Source organism: Canis lupus, chromosome 1 (genome assembly GCF_048164855.1).
Source record: "Canis lupus baileyi chromosome 1, mCanLup2.hap1, whole genome shotgun sequence".
NCBI lineage: Eukaryota > Metazoa > Chordata > Mammalia > Carnivora > Canidae > Canis > Canis lupus.
In genome coordinates this window covers 24,574,538-24,593,573 of record NC_132838.1, presented here as the reverse complement: position 1 = coordinate 24,593,573, position 19,036 = coordinate 24,574,538, and the positions used below count along the sequence as shown (strand labels likewise).

Here is a 19,036-nt window from a genome sequence, read left to right as displayed (position 1 = left end):
TTAACAATTCTTATACAAGCTATGTCTCTGGGTCTACAGGATAGTATTAATAATTCAAACCAAACTAATAGACAAGAGACCACTTAGGTTTAGTGTTACCATAGCAGCCTTTTATAAGTTTACTAACAACTTTAGCCTAATCCCAATAAAGCCTGATAACAGTCATAAGAATTCATTAGGAAGTTTACTGGGGGTACCATTATACCCATGCCTTTACGAGTCCATATAGAGATATAGTATTTATGTATATATATATAGTTAAGAGTGAATTTGGATTGCCTGAGTAACAGCTGTCTGGCAAACTGGACATGATGGCGTTCTCTTTTCACAGATCTTGTTGGCACATTCCATGCAGAAGAGGTTGTGGCCACATGGAACTAGGGCAGCAATAACTTCATTCTCAAAGCAAATCACACAATCGTGCTTTCGTCTGGATTCTGGAGGTGAGCTGGAGGTGGAACCACCATTGGAAGAGGAGTAACTATTGGTACCATTAGAAAAAGCAGGGATGTATATTGGAAGGCCAACGTGGTTGCCTGTACTAGGTGGGTCGCTCCTAACCCTTCGAGCAAGTGGATGTTCAATGCTCTCAGGAAACGTAGGAGACAGACGAGGAGTAGATGGCTGACTTCCTCTACGCTGAGTCTTCATGTTACCAGAAGGGTCACTCCCAAAGCCAGAGAGTGGGTTAACTGGTTCAAACGGAGTCCAGATAGTTTGAGCAGATGTTGGTAAAGAGTCAAAGGCAGGAGAGTCAACTGCGAGATCTTCTGAGCCTACGGATGGTAGTGTATCTCCAAACCAAAAGTTTCCTGTGCTGAACGGGCTTGTGGGACTAAAGTCAGCCAGCCTATTGCTTCCAAAGTAGGAATCTGTGGAACCACTTCCCAGAGAACTGGAACTATCATTTCGATAATTGGATATCATTCTTGCGCGGCTGGGAGGAACTGGATTGGAGGAGAGCCACGCAGAGCCAAGAGTGCCACCTTCAAAGCTTACATCGGTACCGTTGTAATGGAAATCATTTTCTTCATTGAGTTCGATATAGTTTCCCGTACGCATGGCAATATGCATTTCTATTTCTTCTCGTGCTCGGTCAACATTTTCGGGCATCCCTGTCACTTCAAAGACAGGCTCCTTATCTCTGCTTGGAGTTACTATGTACGTGTGGGTCTGCTGCTGAATTCTCTTAATAGTTGCTCCTTTGGGTCCAACTACCAATCCCACCACACGATAGGGGACCCTCACTTGAACGGTGGTTTGACCTGGCAGATTTGGACCACATGACAGCCCTCCCAGGGCAGGGCCATTTTTGTTTCGAGATGCACGGATCATGGAGAAGTGCTCTGCAGCTGAGAGAATCTCTCTTTTGGCCATGGCAACATCTTCTTTCCGTCCAGTGACAACAAAAATGGGCTCTTCACCACGAACAGGTGTCTTGATATACGTGTTTGTCTTGGCTCTCAGTGCTTTAATTTTACAACCTGTTAGAAAGAAAATATTTCATAAGAATCAACATTTATGTCAATAATATTAATAAAGACAAATCACAGAAAGCTCCTTTCAGGCTAAATGTATGCTTCTGGGCCGTTTTTGTTTGTCTGCTGGCCTTCCAATTCGGAAGAGGCAGCGCCTCTACTGGGAGATCTTAGAAGTCACACCTTAGGTTTCCCTTCTTGTTATCAGGCACTGCAAACAATGTCCAGAATCCTCTGCTACAAGCAAGCCAGACCACAGGCAGGTCTGACTTCCAGAATTATGTCAGTAATAACTAATTCCCTGGCAGGATGTTGGTGGCAAAGAAAAACCACTAATGCACATGGAAGACATTGAGCATCTACTGTCTCATTCAATCTAAACAATAAGCCCTCTAGGACTAGGTTACTTCACTCCTTTTATTGCTAAGGAAAATGAAGCTTACGAAAACAGTTAAACCTACTCTCACTTCAACATCTATGGTCTTTTTGTCAGTCCAAGCAGCTCAAATTTCAGACAGCTCTAAGCAGTTAACAGACTCCCAGTATTTTAATGTTACTCTCCGCTAATAAACCTCATGATGAGCAAAGTGTTCATGGTTCAAAGGTCATCTCACATCTGCTCCCATCAACTGAATTTGAGGCTAAGATATCCCCATATCTGGTTATATTAGTCGTACTCCTGCACTAACTAAATTAGGACATAAATCAGTGAAGTATGAATGCAAAAAGACACTGTACTTGTATGAAAATTAAGCTGATTATTTTTGAAAATCTCAATAAAGGGGTAGCCCTAGGGGGCTCAGCTGGTTAAGTATCTGACTTCAGCTCAGGTTAGGATCTCAGGGTCCTGGGATCAGCCCTGTGTTCAGCTCCATACTCAGTAGGGAGTTGGCCTCTCTGCCTTTGCCCGTCCCCCAGCTCATGCTCTCTAATAAATAAAATCTTTTTTTTTTTTTTTTTTTTTAAGATCTCAATAGAGGTGTGTACGTTAAAGAAAAAAAAAGTGGTTCTGAATTATGTACGCGTGAGACAACTGTTAAGGCCTGGGGTAAAAAACTAACAGAATGACTCTGCATTCACTGTAAAATTCTTGCTAAATTCAAAAGAAACATTGGAAATTGTATGGAACATGGGCATTAAATGTGATTTTATTAAAAGACTACTCAAACAAACCCATTCTCAAAGAAAAGCCTTTGGCCCAAATCCTAAATGCATTTAAGTTAAAATATCTGAGATACATATTCATAACTAACCATAATTCTTTAACTGTTGACTGCAATCGCCTATTACCAGCGCCAACTATGTGAGATTAGAGGGCTTCAAAGTGTAACTTAAAATGTCTAATAGACAACTAAGGCATAGAATTCTGGGGTTATACTTTTCAAAGATCTTAATGTGAAGCTTGCTAGAATAGATCTGTTCTCATGAATATATCATGTTATTCTTAGATTCCTCAAAATGAAGATGCCAGGTGCTCTTAAAGACACATGTCACACTTTGGGTGGTCTTTTTCTTAAAATGTCCCCCCCCCCGTTTGCCCCCAATAAGTTAATAATCTATAAAAACTAAGTCTTCATATACATCATTTCTAACCTGCCTAACTGCGACGCCCCCTGCCCCAGGTCTCGCCTCCAGTTTCATCTTACTCCAAACCATTTTCTGTATTCATTTTAGTCAAATGGCGGTTTCGAAATAAAACAAGAGACCACTTCTTTGCATAAAGTGTTTTAATGACTCCCTTTTACCACAAGGATACAGTCCAAACAATGTGGCACACAAGGCCCCTGTTGACCTGGGACCTGATTACCTCTCTTCCAGATGTATCTCTTCAATGCTCTCCTTTCCCCCTTCTTAACTCTACCTTAACTCAGTGCTTCTACCGTATTAAACTCCTGTCCATGCTTCCTTGCTTCCATGACTACAATCTTCCTTTGTCCTTGCCACTTCATCCCCACCTCTGTTCAATTCCTGCTGGCCATTCAGATTTTCATTTAGATGTTTCATCCTCTCTGAAGTTCCTATCCCCCAAGACTGCTTTGTGTGCCATTCCTAAGCATTCCCAAACCACTGGGTGGTTGACTAGTAGTAGTATATGCCTCTGGGGGGCCCATACGACATGTGTTGAAACAAACATCAGTTTTCTGTATAAAGATACTGGGCCTTTCCTACACATCCTGCTTTGCATCTAAGTTTTTTTTTTGCTGAGCTTTTCAAGACTTCCATATTTTGGCCCCATATTGCTAATGCAACCTTGTTGAAAGGAGTTGATTATGCTAATTCAATGATAACATATTCAACATAACTTTACTCAACGTACCACTGGACATTTGGATCTTAACCCATACCTGTTCCTCCTTCCAACAAACTGTTAAACTTACAAAGAAATGGCTTTTTTCCCCCCTCACTGCTGGATCGTAGGTACCTATCATGAAAACACTTTGAGAGTCAGGTTTACCCTAATCCAAAATTACTTTTATTTGAGAAGACTTGGCGGGGAGCAGCTAAAAGCAAACTGCAAAGAAAGAATTAGTGCAGTAAATCGGTGAGATAAGAAGGGACAAGGGAACAGGGTGGTTGCGGGGCTATCAAGAAATTACTACAATGAGTTGAATTTATACTACTTTAAAGTTTTAAATATAAATATAAAGAATGCTGCTTAAGTTTATATCTATAATGAACTGCAAGAAGATTAAGTTGGCAGTGTAACTTTTGACTATAAGACAATGTTACTGCTTGTGTTCCACAAAGACAGTGAGTCAGAAGATGCAAGCAATAAAACTCTTATATCTACTTATTTATACAAACTGAATCTCTAAAGACTCTCACCCCACAGAAGGGTGTTGCTTTGGGCTGTGAACTGAGAGCACTTCCAACTGGCCCAGTCAATTTATGACTGATGGAGAGCTGCCTAAGAAAGGCTAATGTGAACAAAAAACTAACTGTTCACCCTATACATTCAGGGGAATTGTTATTATTGTTATTGTTATTATTATTGTTATTATTCAGATACTCTGGGCTACAAGAAGGCAGTCTGTTGGCATCACATTTCTAAGGAAGAAGGTCCTGCTCATCCTGCAGAAAAACACCAGGCAATTTCTATATGGACAAAGGGAGAAATAACCAAAGGGTCTGGGGTTAGCCCCTCTCAACCCTTACTGACAGTGACCACTAGGAAAGCCTAATTAAGTAAACTTCTCCAAACAAATACTTTTGAAACTATAAGCAACTGTGAGTTGCACATTAGTAGAATACTTGTTGTTTAATACTGAGCAGGTATTAAAAATCTGCCTAAAGGTACACAAAACACTATCTGGCCTATGGTCGGTACTAATAAAGACGTGTTTAATAATTGGCTCAGTAGGAAGACAGAAGATGAACACTTTGAGCAGGAACCACTTCTGGGATAGGAGTAAGACAGGCCTATCCTGCCCCAAAGGACAGTGTCTGTAGGTTTTGCAGATCAGGGTAGAGGTAAGGGGAAGATTGCAAAGCCAACCCCTTTAAGCCACTACCAGCAAAAAGAGAAGAATGTATTTGTTCGCTCTCCTAAATTTTTTAAGACTACAGTTTTAACACAGTATCTTCAATTCAGATTAGGAATACAGGAAATCTCATATTACTCATAGGATTGGTTCTATAGGAACATCGATCCATATTCTGAGTTTCAAACAACCAACACATGATTTCTAGAATATATATATTCTAAAGTTGGGAACAATTGGAATAGGGAGAGTTCTAAATAGGCAAAACAAACTAAAGAAAAAACAAACTTGTTTTACTATTTTACAGGTGAAGAAGGTTAAAAAGCTTTTGAGTATTTTAGATTGAGTTTCAATTTGAAAAGTGTAAGATAGGGACGCCTGCATGGCTTGGCGGTTGAGCACCTGCCTTGGGCTCAGGACGTGATCCCGAGGTCCTGGGATCAAGTCCCGATAGGGCTCCCCGCAGGGAGCCTGCTTCTCCCTCTGCCTGTGTCTCTGTCTCTCTGTGTGTCTCCCATGAATAAATAAAAATCTTTTTTTTTTTTTACCTTTTTTTTTTTTTTTTTTATGACAGTCACACAGAGAGAGAGAGAGAGAGAGGCAGAGACACAGGCAGAGGGAGAAGCAGGCTCCATGCACCGGGAGCCCGATGTGGGATTCGATCCCGGGTCTCCAGGATCGCGCCCTGGGCCAAAGGCAGGCGCCAAACTGCTGCGCCACCCAGGGATCCCTGAATAAATAAAAATCTTAAGAAAAAAAAAGAGTCTAAGATATTTAAGAAATCATGGAAGAATTTATAATCTCAGAGTAGCCAAAACTCAGAAGCCAAAGAGTACAGATAAATTAGATTGCACTTTAAATTAAATTGCTGCATGGCAAAAGTCACTAAAAATGATGGGAAGAAATAATTATTTACAATAAACACCAAGAATGGCTATTTTCTCTCTTACACACACACCCCTGTCCTATGTATCAAAAGAGCAACCCCCCCCCCATCCCGAATAGGTAAAAGAAACAGCTCACAGAAAAGAAAATATATAAATGGTTATGGACCATGAAAATTCCTATTTTCACATGAACTGAAGTATCTTTTTCCACCTATAAGATTATCAAATGTCAAAACAAATATCAAAACCAGAGCTAGTAAGAATAGGGAAAAGGACCTCCATATTTAGCTGCTGAGAGTACAAACTGTCCGAGGGCACTTTATATTATTTATCAAAATTACAACTGCATGGATCCTTCTGCCCCTACAATCTCACTCACAGAATCGATTCTGTAGAAATACTTGCACAGATGCAAAATGATCTTGGTATTATATTACTTGTTTGTACTGGTGTGCGGCCAGGACAACTATAAAATGGTATACTATGCAGTCATAAAACTGGTTGACTTAGGGGTACAATGTAGGAAGGACACTTAATTTTCCTTTACACTCTAATTTTTAATAATTTTGAACCATACAAATACATTAGTTTCTTCCAAGAAATATAATTAAATCAGAAAACCTTTAAGAAAAGGACACTTTTTACTAGACTTAGCACATCAATTACACAATGGCTAGTACTGACATTATTTTAAATTGTCTGAACAGCAGAGCAAATGATACCATAACTTCAAATCTGAATAAGGCTTTTTAATTCTAAGAGGTGAGAACTAACAATTGTTTTCTTATAACCACAGACAAAAACCAACACGTGTCAAGCTGTGCACCAGAATGTGTAGATGTTAAGAACTAGGATAGCACTAACTTTCACAGTTGTAATTTTATTTTGATTTGCAAGTAAATCCCCCAGATAAAAAAAGTCTCCAACTTACCCCTGGTATAAGAATCCATTTCCTCTTTCTAGATCACTGTGGCTAGAGCTGTGTTTTGCCTTAAAACCCATCAGCTGCAGCTAGAATTATTGTCCTCGCACTCCCTGGTACAGCAAAGGTCCCGTCTTACTTTCCAGAGTAAAGAGAACCTCTTCTACCAGATGCCTCAGCTACCAAGGGGGAGAGGAATTAAAAGGAAGAAAAGGAACTGATCAGATGTGATCTTCAGTGTTTCTCAAACGGAGGGTCATAGTATCAATTTAGTAAGGTTGCAATCAACATTTAAAAAAGAAAAAAAATGCAAAATTCAACATGTTCCAAATATTTCAGTAAAATATGTGTACCAAGGGCTGCAAAGCCAAATATTCTTTTGCTGGGGGATGGGGTGGTGGTATCACAAAAAAAGTTTTAAAGTAGGAGAGAGACGTACTGTGCTCGGCTAGCCTGACAGAAAGCAAACAATCCACACAGGGTGTGACCTGCCCACGGAGACCTCAAAGCAGAAAGTAGGAAGCCTCTAGGAGGCAGAAGGAAAATGGAAGGCTTAATCCAGGAATATTTTCCTATTATTTAATTGTGCTTACTATCTGTTTTAGTTTTCTAATGCTGCCCTAACAAGTTACCACGCACAGTGGCTTCAGCGTCAGGCAAGAGAGTTTAAATTCCATCTTGTAGGTACAAAGAATCTGTTTTATTTTTTTAAAGATAGAAGCCCCAAATGTTAAGGGAAGTGCTGCTGATTTTTGACAGAGTACTCTGTTTTCCAGAAATCCACTGTATTTTCTATTCATTTCATAAATTACATATATCCTACGTGTATAAGGCGGTTGGAGAAAGTTAAAACCCTTACAAACACCAAAGTTGCATTTTATGTATATTTTCACTTTGTGTCATCCTTGGCACGTACTTTTCTTCAAAAGTTCCCCCTGGGATATCAGTGTGTGCGTGCGCACACAAACAGTTTGAGTAAGAAGGGGGAGTGAACACTCCCTGAGTAGCTCTTTACCTTTGAGAAAATTAGAACTCCTTGGCTTGACGTTAAAATCTTCCCCTAACCGTCCCTTTCCCAGCAAGTAGCCATAACCTACCTTCTTCCAGACTTTACTGTCTCTTAAACACGTCTTGTTCCTCTTTTGTATCTGCTCAGATATTTCCCTAATTAACACGCAGAACCCTCCTGGTGTTTCCTCTCTGCACCTTATAGCTTCTGAGTAACAAGGATGGCCTTTTTGGAAGAGGAGGCTGTTTATGTGAAGGGCTCCATGAACTCAAGAATAGTACAAAGGTAAGGACTCATTATTACAGCCAGCACATATGAAACCTTCCAAGGCACAGTTTAAAGCAAACAATGGAAGAAGCAGAAAACTGATGTTCTGCAGGCCTGGGTTCTAATCTATCATCAGTTACTCCTGGTTTTCATGTTCGGTCATTCAACCTCTAGGTCCTTCCCGAGGCTTACATTTTCTGACCAAGTCCCTCTTCTCCTAGGAACTACGGTCATTTTTTTTTTTTTGGTCTTAAAAGCATTTGGGACAATCGGATACTACCTTATTTCACTCACACACACACACACCTATTCTTCCCCTCCTCAAGGAAAGGTAGGTTGAGTAATGGCTGGGATCACAGACTTTGGCATCGCTAACCCGCGTTGTGAACTTTAGCAGGTCACTAAACCTTATCTCTCCTTCATGGGTGAGGAACTATGATTAAAGACACTTCTCTCACTTGTTTTTTTGCAAGGAAGGATTAAGTGAAATCATGTGTTAAAAATGCTTATTACAATACCCATTACTCAAGTAGGTGTGTCTCAGTAAGGGGTAACTTTTTAGACTACCCAACCAGTCCCCAAAACACTTCTTCAAGTATCTCCTGAGTAAAATGATCCAATACCCTTAGCTTTGAAGTAATACAAATTTGTAGCACAGTTTTCAGTTTCCCAAACTCTTCTAGATATATTCTAATTATCATAATTGTGTTTTAAGCAGGGAAGGAAAAAGCTTAACTGAATTGGTTAAGCTCTCCCAGCTGGAAAGTCATATCTAAAACCCACATTGTCCTAATAACCTCAAACTCCTCTTATTACTCCATACTGTAGTTCTCTAAAAGCACTAAAGAAGTATATTATTTCATGTTCCACGATATATCAGAATTAATGAAGGAGGTCCTTTTCCTCGTGGGATAGTCTAGACACACTACTCAAGAACTCCTTTAACTTTTCAGGGACTCAATTTCAGTATATCTTCAAAGACTGATGAATAGCGGCTAAATCCCAATAAGAGAGTGTTTTATACACATAAACTTAACTGAATGTTTAAAGAAACTGTTTAGATTAGCCATGCAAACTATTCATAAATGCACAATATATTTTAGAAGTAATAGCTTTCCTTTCTAGGGTTCAAGTGTCCTTGGAGCTCTTCTAATCTAAATCCTCTGAAATCTTTTGTGAAGAATACAGTCTATTATAGATTAACTGACAGCACTTCATATAGCTTCATTTACGTGATTTTGGTTTTGTTATTATCAGTATTCATATTGATCTCTAATGTCTTAAATGAAGTACTTGTCTACTGCCCTTAAAGTCAACTTTAGGTTGATTGGCTCCTTATGTAAAGGGTTGGGGATAAAGGCAAGAGAGCAGAAAACTCCAATTACCACAATATGGAAACTAAGACAGTAATAGTAAAATGGCAAGTCTAATCCAATAATCCAGTTCAATAAAATAAATAGTATTTACTTTGCTTCAAGTTACTTTAACTGACATCACGGATGCAAACATGATTAAGATTCAGTGCTGTCCTCATGGACTTGTATCAACTCCAAGCACCAGAAGGAATTGATGTCTATACATGTTTATGCACAGATATCAAACTCTTATTTCCTTTTCTTATATTGTTGGCAGTGTTCCAACCTTCTATATCCTTGCCGAACTTTTGTCTGCTTGTTCTACCGCTTGAAGACAGGAGTGTTGAAGTCTCCAATTCTATTAGCTTGAGGTGCTAGTAGGTAAGTTACTTATATCCCCATAGATGTTTCCTTATCTGTATGGTGGGAACGCGAACAGATCAATGAGGTAATACACGGTCTCACACTTGAAGGTTTATCATTAAAATAAAAAAAAAAAAGAAAGAAAAATCAAACAATTTTCTATAGAAGTCAAAAAACACTTATAGAATTTATCTACTAAAGATAAAACTTATAGATTGTACAGAACATGTTACAATAGTATCGACTTTACAAAACTTGGAGGAGATATGCTGAAGTCAATCTAACTGGGAATTTGAAATCCGATGTAGTTTTGCATGATTTTAGGGACTCTTTTTGGACAAAAATCAGAATGTAAGAGTTGTAAGAAATAACCTTGTTCAATCTCATTTTATACAGGAAGAAAACTGAAGCCCAGAATAGCCCAAAGTTGTAAACTGAGGACTCCTGGGTATACCATCCTCTCAACCTGCCTTATTTTTCCATTTTTAAGGAGTTACTCTAAGTTTAAAATGCCCCCTCTTTTTTCACTTAGACAGGAGAACTGAAACCGTTAATAAAAGGCTCATATTTGGCCTTTCACTGAAGCTGAAACACCTGGAAGAGGATGTAAACTAGAGATGAGAAAGGTAGAATAGTTTTCCTAACTGGGGATTTTAAAATCAGGTTCATGTCCTGTAGAGGATGTTAACAGAAACCTTAGAATGACTTCTGTTTGGGTACCACAGAATAGAATCAGATTCATTTGTAAACAAAAAGTATACTGAGGATCATTTAGTTAATGGTATGCCCTGGGAAAACTTAATAAAGTGACAATTTTTAGTTTCAGTTAGCATTTGCTCAGACTATATATCTGGCAGTAAACAAATTTATAAACTATCCTACCTCGCATATGTCATTTATCTTTATACTTTCAATTGTGCCATGAATCTGTACTAATGACATCTCAAACTTGATCCCCTGAACAAATGGGGGGTAAGCAGGGGCCAGGAAGAACAAGGAGATGGAAAAGGTTTTTTCCCCCCAAAAGAACAGAGACTCTGCAAGGTTAAGTGATTTGCCCAAAGTCACAGGAAACAAATGATGAAACCAATGCTCTAACAAGTTTTCTAACTCCAAGTTCCAGTGTCCTTTTCTACAGTATACTATAAAATGGTACTGATGGAAAGATAGAAGTCAAAGGCAAGAAGAATGGTACTGAAAAAAGGAACAGTAATAAGAAGGTCAGCCCAAAATGCAAATACTTTTAACAATACTTTCCCTTCTGGGAAATGTTTTAGTTGTTTGGAACCATTCCCTCCCCACTCTTCCAACCATGTTCAAAAAAGACCAACTACTTCATGCTGATCTTCAACTATACCTGCAGTTTTCATTCAAAATTTTTTCATTTCAACTCCTAGTCTTATTATTCCACGATACAACTTTAATTATAGTCAAACCAGGCTTCCCTGCATACAATGAATTTGTTTTTGCTTACTGGACAAAGGCAACAAACCATGCTCACATGAATTGTTCCTAAATCCCAAACACTCGCATCAAAGAGGCGCTAACGTTCTGGAGTGGCACTTAAAATTCTCACAATCAGTCACGGAATAAAGACTCGATCTAACCCAACAGCATTAAGCTGTGCATACAATCAATTTAGTATAGCTGGGCTTGGTAATACTAATACTAGAAAATTATTTTAAAGGTTTAAATACCACATTTAATATTTGAAAATGTCCATATGGTACCTAATAGTGACATGGGGGGAAAAGTTAAAAGGAAACCCACAAATTATGGTAAATAAACCATCTGGGAGGTATTAAGATGCAGTTAAAAAAAAAAAAAAAAGAAAACTATCACTTTAGAATCACCTGAAGATCGGTGGGGTTTTAAAATAGATTTTTCCATAATTTATTTGGAGTTTCCTAAAGGAGATTTATTTATTTATTTATTTTTCTAAAGGAGTTTTTAAACTTCAAATACACTTACCTATCTAGTATCTTATGAACATTATTTCCTATTTTTTTCTATTGGGAGTTCAACTTTAAATTACAAATTCTACATGGCATACACTACATTAAAAATTCTGTAATAATCTCTTTGATCATAAAATAATACTGTGGTAGTCATCATGGCTGTTCATGAATATTCTGGCTCTCTTCGGTGGGCACACGGTTGTAATAGACTTTCTCACCTACGTGAAGTTAGGTGTGGCCAGATGACTTGCTATGATTAATGAAATACGAACAAATGTAATTATTACTTCTGGATCTAACATTTAAAGACCAGCGTATGCTATGCCAGGGTCTCTTAACCCGCTGCATGTGGGAAGAGCAGCCCACACTTGGGAGTGCTGGCCACTGCATTGGCCCATGTCCCTGAATGACTGAAATGAGCAGAGCCCCAGTGAATAATAAACCTTTACTGTATTAATACTGAGATGTTGGGCTTTGTTATCACAACATAATTTAGAACTATCTGGACAGATATGCCATGTAGCCAGCAGGCATTCAGACATCAGTTGGGTCTAGTTCTTTCACGTTAGAAGAATATAACGTGTGAAACTGCTAAAGCCAAGAAAGGTAAATAAGATTAGAGAGTTGTTCAACCTAATTTCAGATTTAACTTACAAAAATATGTGCTTATCACTTAAAAGTTTCATGTGTTTCAATTTATTTGTGTATCATTCAGTGTCTAGAGGTATAAGATAAAATTACACCCAGCTGAGGAGGTATTTGAAGTCTAGGGAGGTTAAGTGACTTGTCCAAGATCACAAAGTGAGTTACTGGCACATTGTAATCAAATTTAGAAACTTTAATTTCTGATTGCTGGCTCTCTCCTCAGCTGAGCAGAGACTGTTATGGGAATTTGGGGGTAGTTTTTATATTAAAACATACATCCTGAAACATTTTTGTATTCAGTTTAAGACAAAAGTGTTGTTAAATCCTTCAATATGTACAAATACCAAATTCATTCAAAACCATATCCACAAAATATTAACCACTATCACTAAATGCTAATCTTCCCTTGAAAACTTAAGATGTAAGAAGAGCTACCCAGAATTCCAACCATAAACTTTGTTGAAAAATTTTTAACAGAAATCTGTAACAGAAGTGTTACTCTTCTCAAGTACTTGACCAACACCCTTAAATTACCACTTTATTTTCCATTTCCTCCAAGTGAATCAAAATAGTATACTAGCTGAATAAGGCAGGAAGAACAGGCAGTAGATTCCGCGCCCATTTACAAAACAGTAATTGAACCTTTCCCAGTGGTCCCAGGGCTAATACATACTATTATCAACTAAATTTAAAATTTAAAGCCTAGAAGTTACAGTATCTGTTTTTTAAAGCTAGCTTGTATATAACACAACTTAACTTTCTGAACTATAAACGGCAGAGAATCTTTAGTTAGGCATAGGAGAATGAGAATGTTAGAATGATAACTGTGTCTTCTGGGTAGTAGGGACATCAAAATTTTATTAAGTAAATTAATTTGGATAGTGAAGACATTTTAAGTTATCCATACTAGAAATATAGTATCCCAAAGCTCATGATTAAGGCAGAAGTTAACCCAAATACTATTAATCGTCTCAAGCAGAACGCTTGAATACAGAGGCAGTAACTTAATCTTTGATGTCAAACAAACTGATGTAAAAATCCAAGTTCCAGTGATCTCTGGGTGGTGCAGCAGTTTAGCGCCTGCCTTTGGCCCAGGGCGCGATCCTGGAGACCCGGGATAGAGTCCCGCGTCGGGCTCCTGGCATGGAGCCTGCTTCTCCCTCTGCCTATGTCTCTGCCTCTCTGTGTGACTATCATAAATAAATAAAAATTAAAAAAAAAAATCCAAGTTCCATTTTTGAAGAGGGTATCTTTCCAACCTCCAGTTTCTATATCTGTAAAATGGGGATAACGGCCTCGCAAGATTGTAGCACCTGGCAAAGACAAAGCCAACAATCCCCCCTCCTTCATAAAAGAAAAAGACATTGTATTTTAGCATTGTTCTGAAACAGTTTTTCCTTATGAAATGTGTATTTTTTCTTGAATAGGGAATTTAGGTATGCCAAGACCAAAGTTTCTCTTTTTCTCCTAGACAAACATACACAAATTAGCATCCACCTTATTTCAGTTGTGTTAAAACCTGAAGAGTGGTTCTACCTTCACAAAACTGGGGAAAATTGTCAAAAGGATGCATTTATGACAACTTGAAACACTATAGCATATTCATTATTTATTTTTCTTAAAAAGGGTTTTATTTACTCATTAGAGATAGAGATAGAGAGAGAGAGGCGCAGAGACACAGGCAGAGGGAGAAGCAGGCTCCATGCAGGGAGCCTGACTGGGACTTGATCCTGGGACCCCAGGGTCATGCCCTGGGCCAAAGGCAGACAGATGCTCAACTGCTTAGCCGCCCAGGCGTCCCCATAGTCCTTACTTAAAAAGTGAAGATGTACACAAACTCTGGGAATTAGTGGAAACAGAATAGTTCAATAAAGAAGAAAACAATCTCCAAAGCGGTCTAGCTCAGTGATAGTCAAAGTAGGGTATAAGAAACTCCCTGGAGTGTAGGGGGGGAAAAAAAAATAGAACTCCAATTTCCATTTTTACCTCATTCTTTAAATTTCTGACATGTTTTATAGTGCATACATATTATTTATACATATGCAGACATTGAGAATACAAGCTTAATTTTTTTTGACAGGGTGTACACTAAAAAATGCTGGAGAGGACTTTTCCAAACTGCAAAACTAGAGAACATACCTATAAATTCACTAATGAAAATAGTTGAAGACCCACATTAAGCTTAAACACTAACAGAAAACCCGGAGTTACAAGTTTTTTACAACAACTGAATTTATAACATTCAATACTTACTTACAATGTAGTTAAGAATAGGTATAGAGTTTTACTTTAATTTGCTTTTAAGTCCAGCTGGATTACCAATACTGCACAAAGCAGAACAAAGTCCATTGCCTTAAATTAAACCTGCTATTAACCACTGTGAACGTGTTTTGCAGGTAGTACACTTAACAAAAATTAAGTCTTAAAGTCTGTCATCAGGTTCACCCTAAATGTCCATATTCTAAAACTTCTTTGATCATACAAAAACCTTTCCTACCTTTATTTCACAGGATGGTTGGTTTCAATGAGATGCAAAGCCTAAAAGACGGGGCCAATTTAACATTTGCAAATGGCCATACGCTCCTGGGGAGTACAAGTATGAGGTCAACACTGCCAACTTTCAACACTATCAAAAGAAGTGGTTTGTTTTTTTTTGAAAGACACTGGAACCAGAGGCCATCTACATGAGTTCTAGCCTATATGACTCAGAATTCCATTTGTCCTACCCTTTGCTTCAGAGCTGAAGTCAGAAATGTCTCCATCTGTGTCATAATTATTTCCAAAGCCAATTAAGAGATGGCAAACAGAAAATTATGACTTCAGGTAATGAATAAAATGGCAAGAACGGGTAATTGTTTAGAATGAACATTTAGTTCACCCAAAGCAGACAAGTAAATTGAATGATTTGCTTTGTTTATTCACTTAGAGAAAAGACAAACCATTACACTTTAGAAGAATGCAGGGGTGCCTGGGTGGCTCAGTCAGTTACACATCAGATTCTTGGTTTCAGCTCAGGTCACGATCTTGTGGTCGAGGGACTGAGCCCCACATTGGGCTCCACGCCCAGTGTGCAGTCCGCTCCCGATTTCTTCCTCCTTCCCCTTTGCCCCTCCCCACTTGTGCAGGCGCTCTCTCCCTCAAATAAATATATAAAATCTTTAAAAACAAAAAACAAAAGGGTGCAAACGTGGTGAGTTGCCTTGTTCTCCATAGGAGTGGGAAAGCCCTTTACAGATTTTATTATGGTGCTTGCTGCTGAGGGGTAGAGGTAGCAAAGGGGTCAATGATCCCACTAGAGGTAGGAAAAGGGGTGTTAAGACTTTCTGGTCTTAAGAGAAGGTAGAAGATGATGACATGCTTTTAACAGTACTGTCAACTCTAGGAAACATTAAGTGTAAGAGGAGTAGTCAGCAATTTGTCTACATGTCCTAAGACATAAATAGAACCACATTTCCTTATTAACCAGTAAGTACAGCCCAATAAGCACAGAAAAACTAAAGACTTTATCTCATTTGCTATTAAATAGATTACAAAATATTATTTTAATAGCTTGTACAAAATAAAAACTCAGAATGAATTCAGTTTAAATAATGCATTTGTATAAAAAGACAACAGTTTGTGTAAATGGGGTCCATTTTTTCATGCTTTTAAGAGTACGATACAGATAAGGACAAAAGTTTGTGTTAAACTAAATATACAAAAGATTTCATTATCTTGTCCCTCAGGCAAACTGAAGTCAATGTTCTTTTCTTTTGTTACCATCAACTGGCACCACAAGCAACCTGTGCCGAGGAAGTGCCCTCCTAGTGTAGCATTAAGGGTCTTTCATACTCAAGCCTGAACGCACACATTCCCAGCCCCTTTCCACCACACCCCTTCGAAGACTCCAAGCGCCTAAATAAATAAATAAATAAATAAAACCCCACTTTCTAATTAGAGCTAGAGAGTAATCCTCACATTGTTCCCAGGTCATTCTTTGTCTCCATTTGTTAAAGTCCCTGCAGGGTCGGTGTCCTCACAGGTAGGGCTGTCACCTACTACACAGAGTGCCATTAACCGCACGTTAGTTGGATTAAACTTTGGTTTCTTAAGGGCAGCAAGTTTGTGTGAATCGACCTCACATTTCCAACTCCCATAAACTCAACACCTGGCAAAATAGAAGCTTGAAACCTATCAATTCCTTAATGCTCTTAATCGAATGGCCAACTCATCCTGGACTTGTAGGTGGGGGCGGTAGGTTTCATCCCCCGTACGGTGAAACAGCGCTCTCCTGGATCAGTAGGATCTCAGGCATCGCAAAAACACCCTCCCCCCTCCCCAAACCGGCCCAAATAAAACAAACAAAAAGCAAGGCATCTGAGTCTTCTTTACCAAACTACCGGAATAAACGGTCGGTGGAAGGGTCCCAGCTTCGCGGGGTGCCTGGAGCAGCAGTCCTCGGCAGTCCGCGTCCTTTACCCAGAGTGCAGACGGGGTTTTCGTATTAAGATCCCAGAGGGGAGCACGGAACGCACGGCGATGCGCGGCCCCAGCGCGCCCACAGGCCTCTCGCTGCCCGCCCTGCACTTACACCGCTGGGGGGGGGGTGGGGGGGACGGAGGAGGTCACCCCCGCGGCAGCGCCGTCGCGGCCCCACTCGCCCCGAGAGCCCCGCACCTGCCCGTGGGGGCTGCTCTCCGCCCGGCCCTGGGGTCGGGCGCGGGGCACAGGGCCTGCCCCCGCGCACACCGCACAGCCGCTCCGGGAGCCCCAGACACAGCTCCTTTGTCTGGACCACGTGGGAGGAGTCTGCGCGCAGCGCCGAGGATTCGCCGAGGCCGAGTGAGCGCGCCCGGAGGCTCGGCTCCGTTACGGTGCCGGCCGCTGTCCCGGCGTCGGGGGCGCGGAGGGCGCGGAGGGCGGGAGGCCGCGTGCCCCGGGGCGCACCTGCGCGGCCGCAGCATCCACCCCCGCTGCAGGGCGGGCCGCGCCACCTCCTGCCCCCGGGGCGCCGGCCCCGCCTGGCCCGGGATGCGCGGCCCGGGTACCGCCGGGCGGGATGCGCGGGGCTCCCGCAGGGTAACCCGGGCTGCCCCCGCGCTGCCCCGCACGGTGACCCGAGCTGCCCCGCACGGTGATCCGGGCTGCCTCGGGGGTGACCCGGGCTGCCCCCGGGGGTGACCCGAGCTGCCCCCGAGCTGCCCCGCAGCACCGCCGCCCGCGCCCCCGCGGCACTCACCCTGGCGCCCGACGATCTCGGCGACGTGCTCGGAGCTGGGCACCGGGACGCACTCGGTGGTGTTGACGCTCTTCCTCCGCAGCAGGGCCGCCTGCTCCCCGTTGAGGGCCGCCGCGCCGCAGCCGCCGGGCCCGTAGGCGTGGGACAGCACGGCCGCCATCATGGCCGGGGCGGCCGCGTCCCCGTACAGCGCCCCCGCCGCGTCCCGGGCGTCGAAGCCGGCGGCGGGCAGCAGCACCGGCCCCAGGGGCCCGCCCGGCAGCGGCGGCGGCGGCGGCGAGTGCGGGGCGGCGGGCGGCGACAGCAGCAGCAGCGGCGGCCGGGGCTCGTCGGCGTCGTCGGGCTCGTCGGCGTCCGGCCCCGCCCGCCCCGGCCCCGGCCCCGGCCCCGGCCCCCGCTGCCCGGCCCCGTCCGCGTCCCCGGCCCCGTCCGCGTCCCCGGCCCCGTCCGCGTCCCGGTCCAGCGCGGCCTCCGGGGCCCCGGGCCTGCGGGGCGGGGCGCGCTCCTCCGCGGCCGGGGCGGCGCTGCCGGGCTCGGCGGGGCCGGGGTCGTCGAGGCCTAGCGCGGCCAGGCGCCCCCGCAGCAGCGGCGCGGCCCCGGCGGGCTCGGGCTCGGGCGCGGGCGCGGGCTCGGGCGCGGGCGCGGGCGCGGGCTCGGGCGCGGCGGGCGGGGGCAGGGGCGCCAGGGCCGCGGAGCTGCCGCTCGGCATGGCGGCGCGCGGGCGGCGGTCAGGCGCGGCGGGCGGCGGGGCCCATGGCGGGCGCGCTGGCGGCGGGGCGGGCGGCGGGCGGCGGGGCGGACCCCGGGGCCGCGGCGCGCCAGGGCCGCCCGGAGCCTGCAGACGGCGGGGTGCGGCCGAGCCGCGGGCCAGGCAGGTCCCGGCGGTGGGTGGGGACGCGGCGGCGGCGCGGCTCCCCTCTCAGGGCTTCTTTTGTTCCATGGCCTCGGCCAGCCCCCGGCGCGCGCCGCGGCGGCCACGCCCCACGCCCCACGCCGCGCTCCCAGCGGGGCCGGCGCGCTCCGATTGGCTGCGCCCGCCCCCGGAGCCCGCCCCCTCCGCGGCCCCGCCCCCGCCCGCGCCTCGGGCCCCGCCCCGCCGCTCCCGGAGCTCGCTGATTGGGCGGCCGGGCCGGGCCGGGCCCGCTGCCTTCCCCTTCCGTCCGCTCCCCTCCCGCCGACAGGGGCCGTGATTGTCCGCTCCGCACGTCAGTCTTTGTGACGCGGCGTCTGGGGGCGGGGAAAAGCGGGCGGAGGAAGGCGCGGTAGCCGCTGAAGGCCGGGCTGCGCGGAGAGCGCGTCTGCGCACGCGCGAGCGGCGGCGGCGGCGGCGTGCACCTGGGCGTCCCCGCCTCCCCGCGGGTCCGGCTCGGCCTCGGTGCGGGCAGCCTCGGGGTGCAGCGCGGGCGCCGAGGGCGCGGTCCCGTCGTTCGGGGGCCGGGGCCCGGGGACAGT

At 43.9% G+C, this 19,036-nt stretch overlaps 1 protein-coding gene across 1 annotated transcript in view; it reads right to left on the bottom strand.

The window, feature by feature from the left end:
- The window catches only part of MEX3C (mex-3 RNA binding family member C), a 19,844-nt gene extending 1,551 nt beyond the window's left edge, over positions 1-18,293 (bottom strand). Inside the window, exons 1-2 of the mRNA XM_072773964.1 lie at positions 17,585-18,293; positions 1-1,484 (exon numbers count right to left, since the gene is read on the bottom strand). The exon at positions 1-1,484 is cut by the window's left edge and continues 1,551 nt beyond it. Of these exons, the coding sequence (XP_072630065.1) occupies positions 259-1,484; positions 17,585-18,293 (1,935 nt within the window). The 3' untranslated portion in view covers positions 1-258. The remainder of the gene's footprint in view (positions 1,485-17,584) is intronic.
- Between the last annotated feature and the right edge of the window lie 743 nt (positions 18,294-19,036).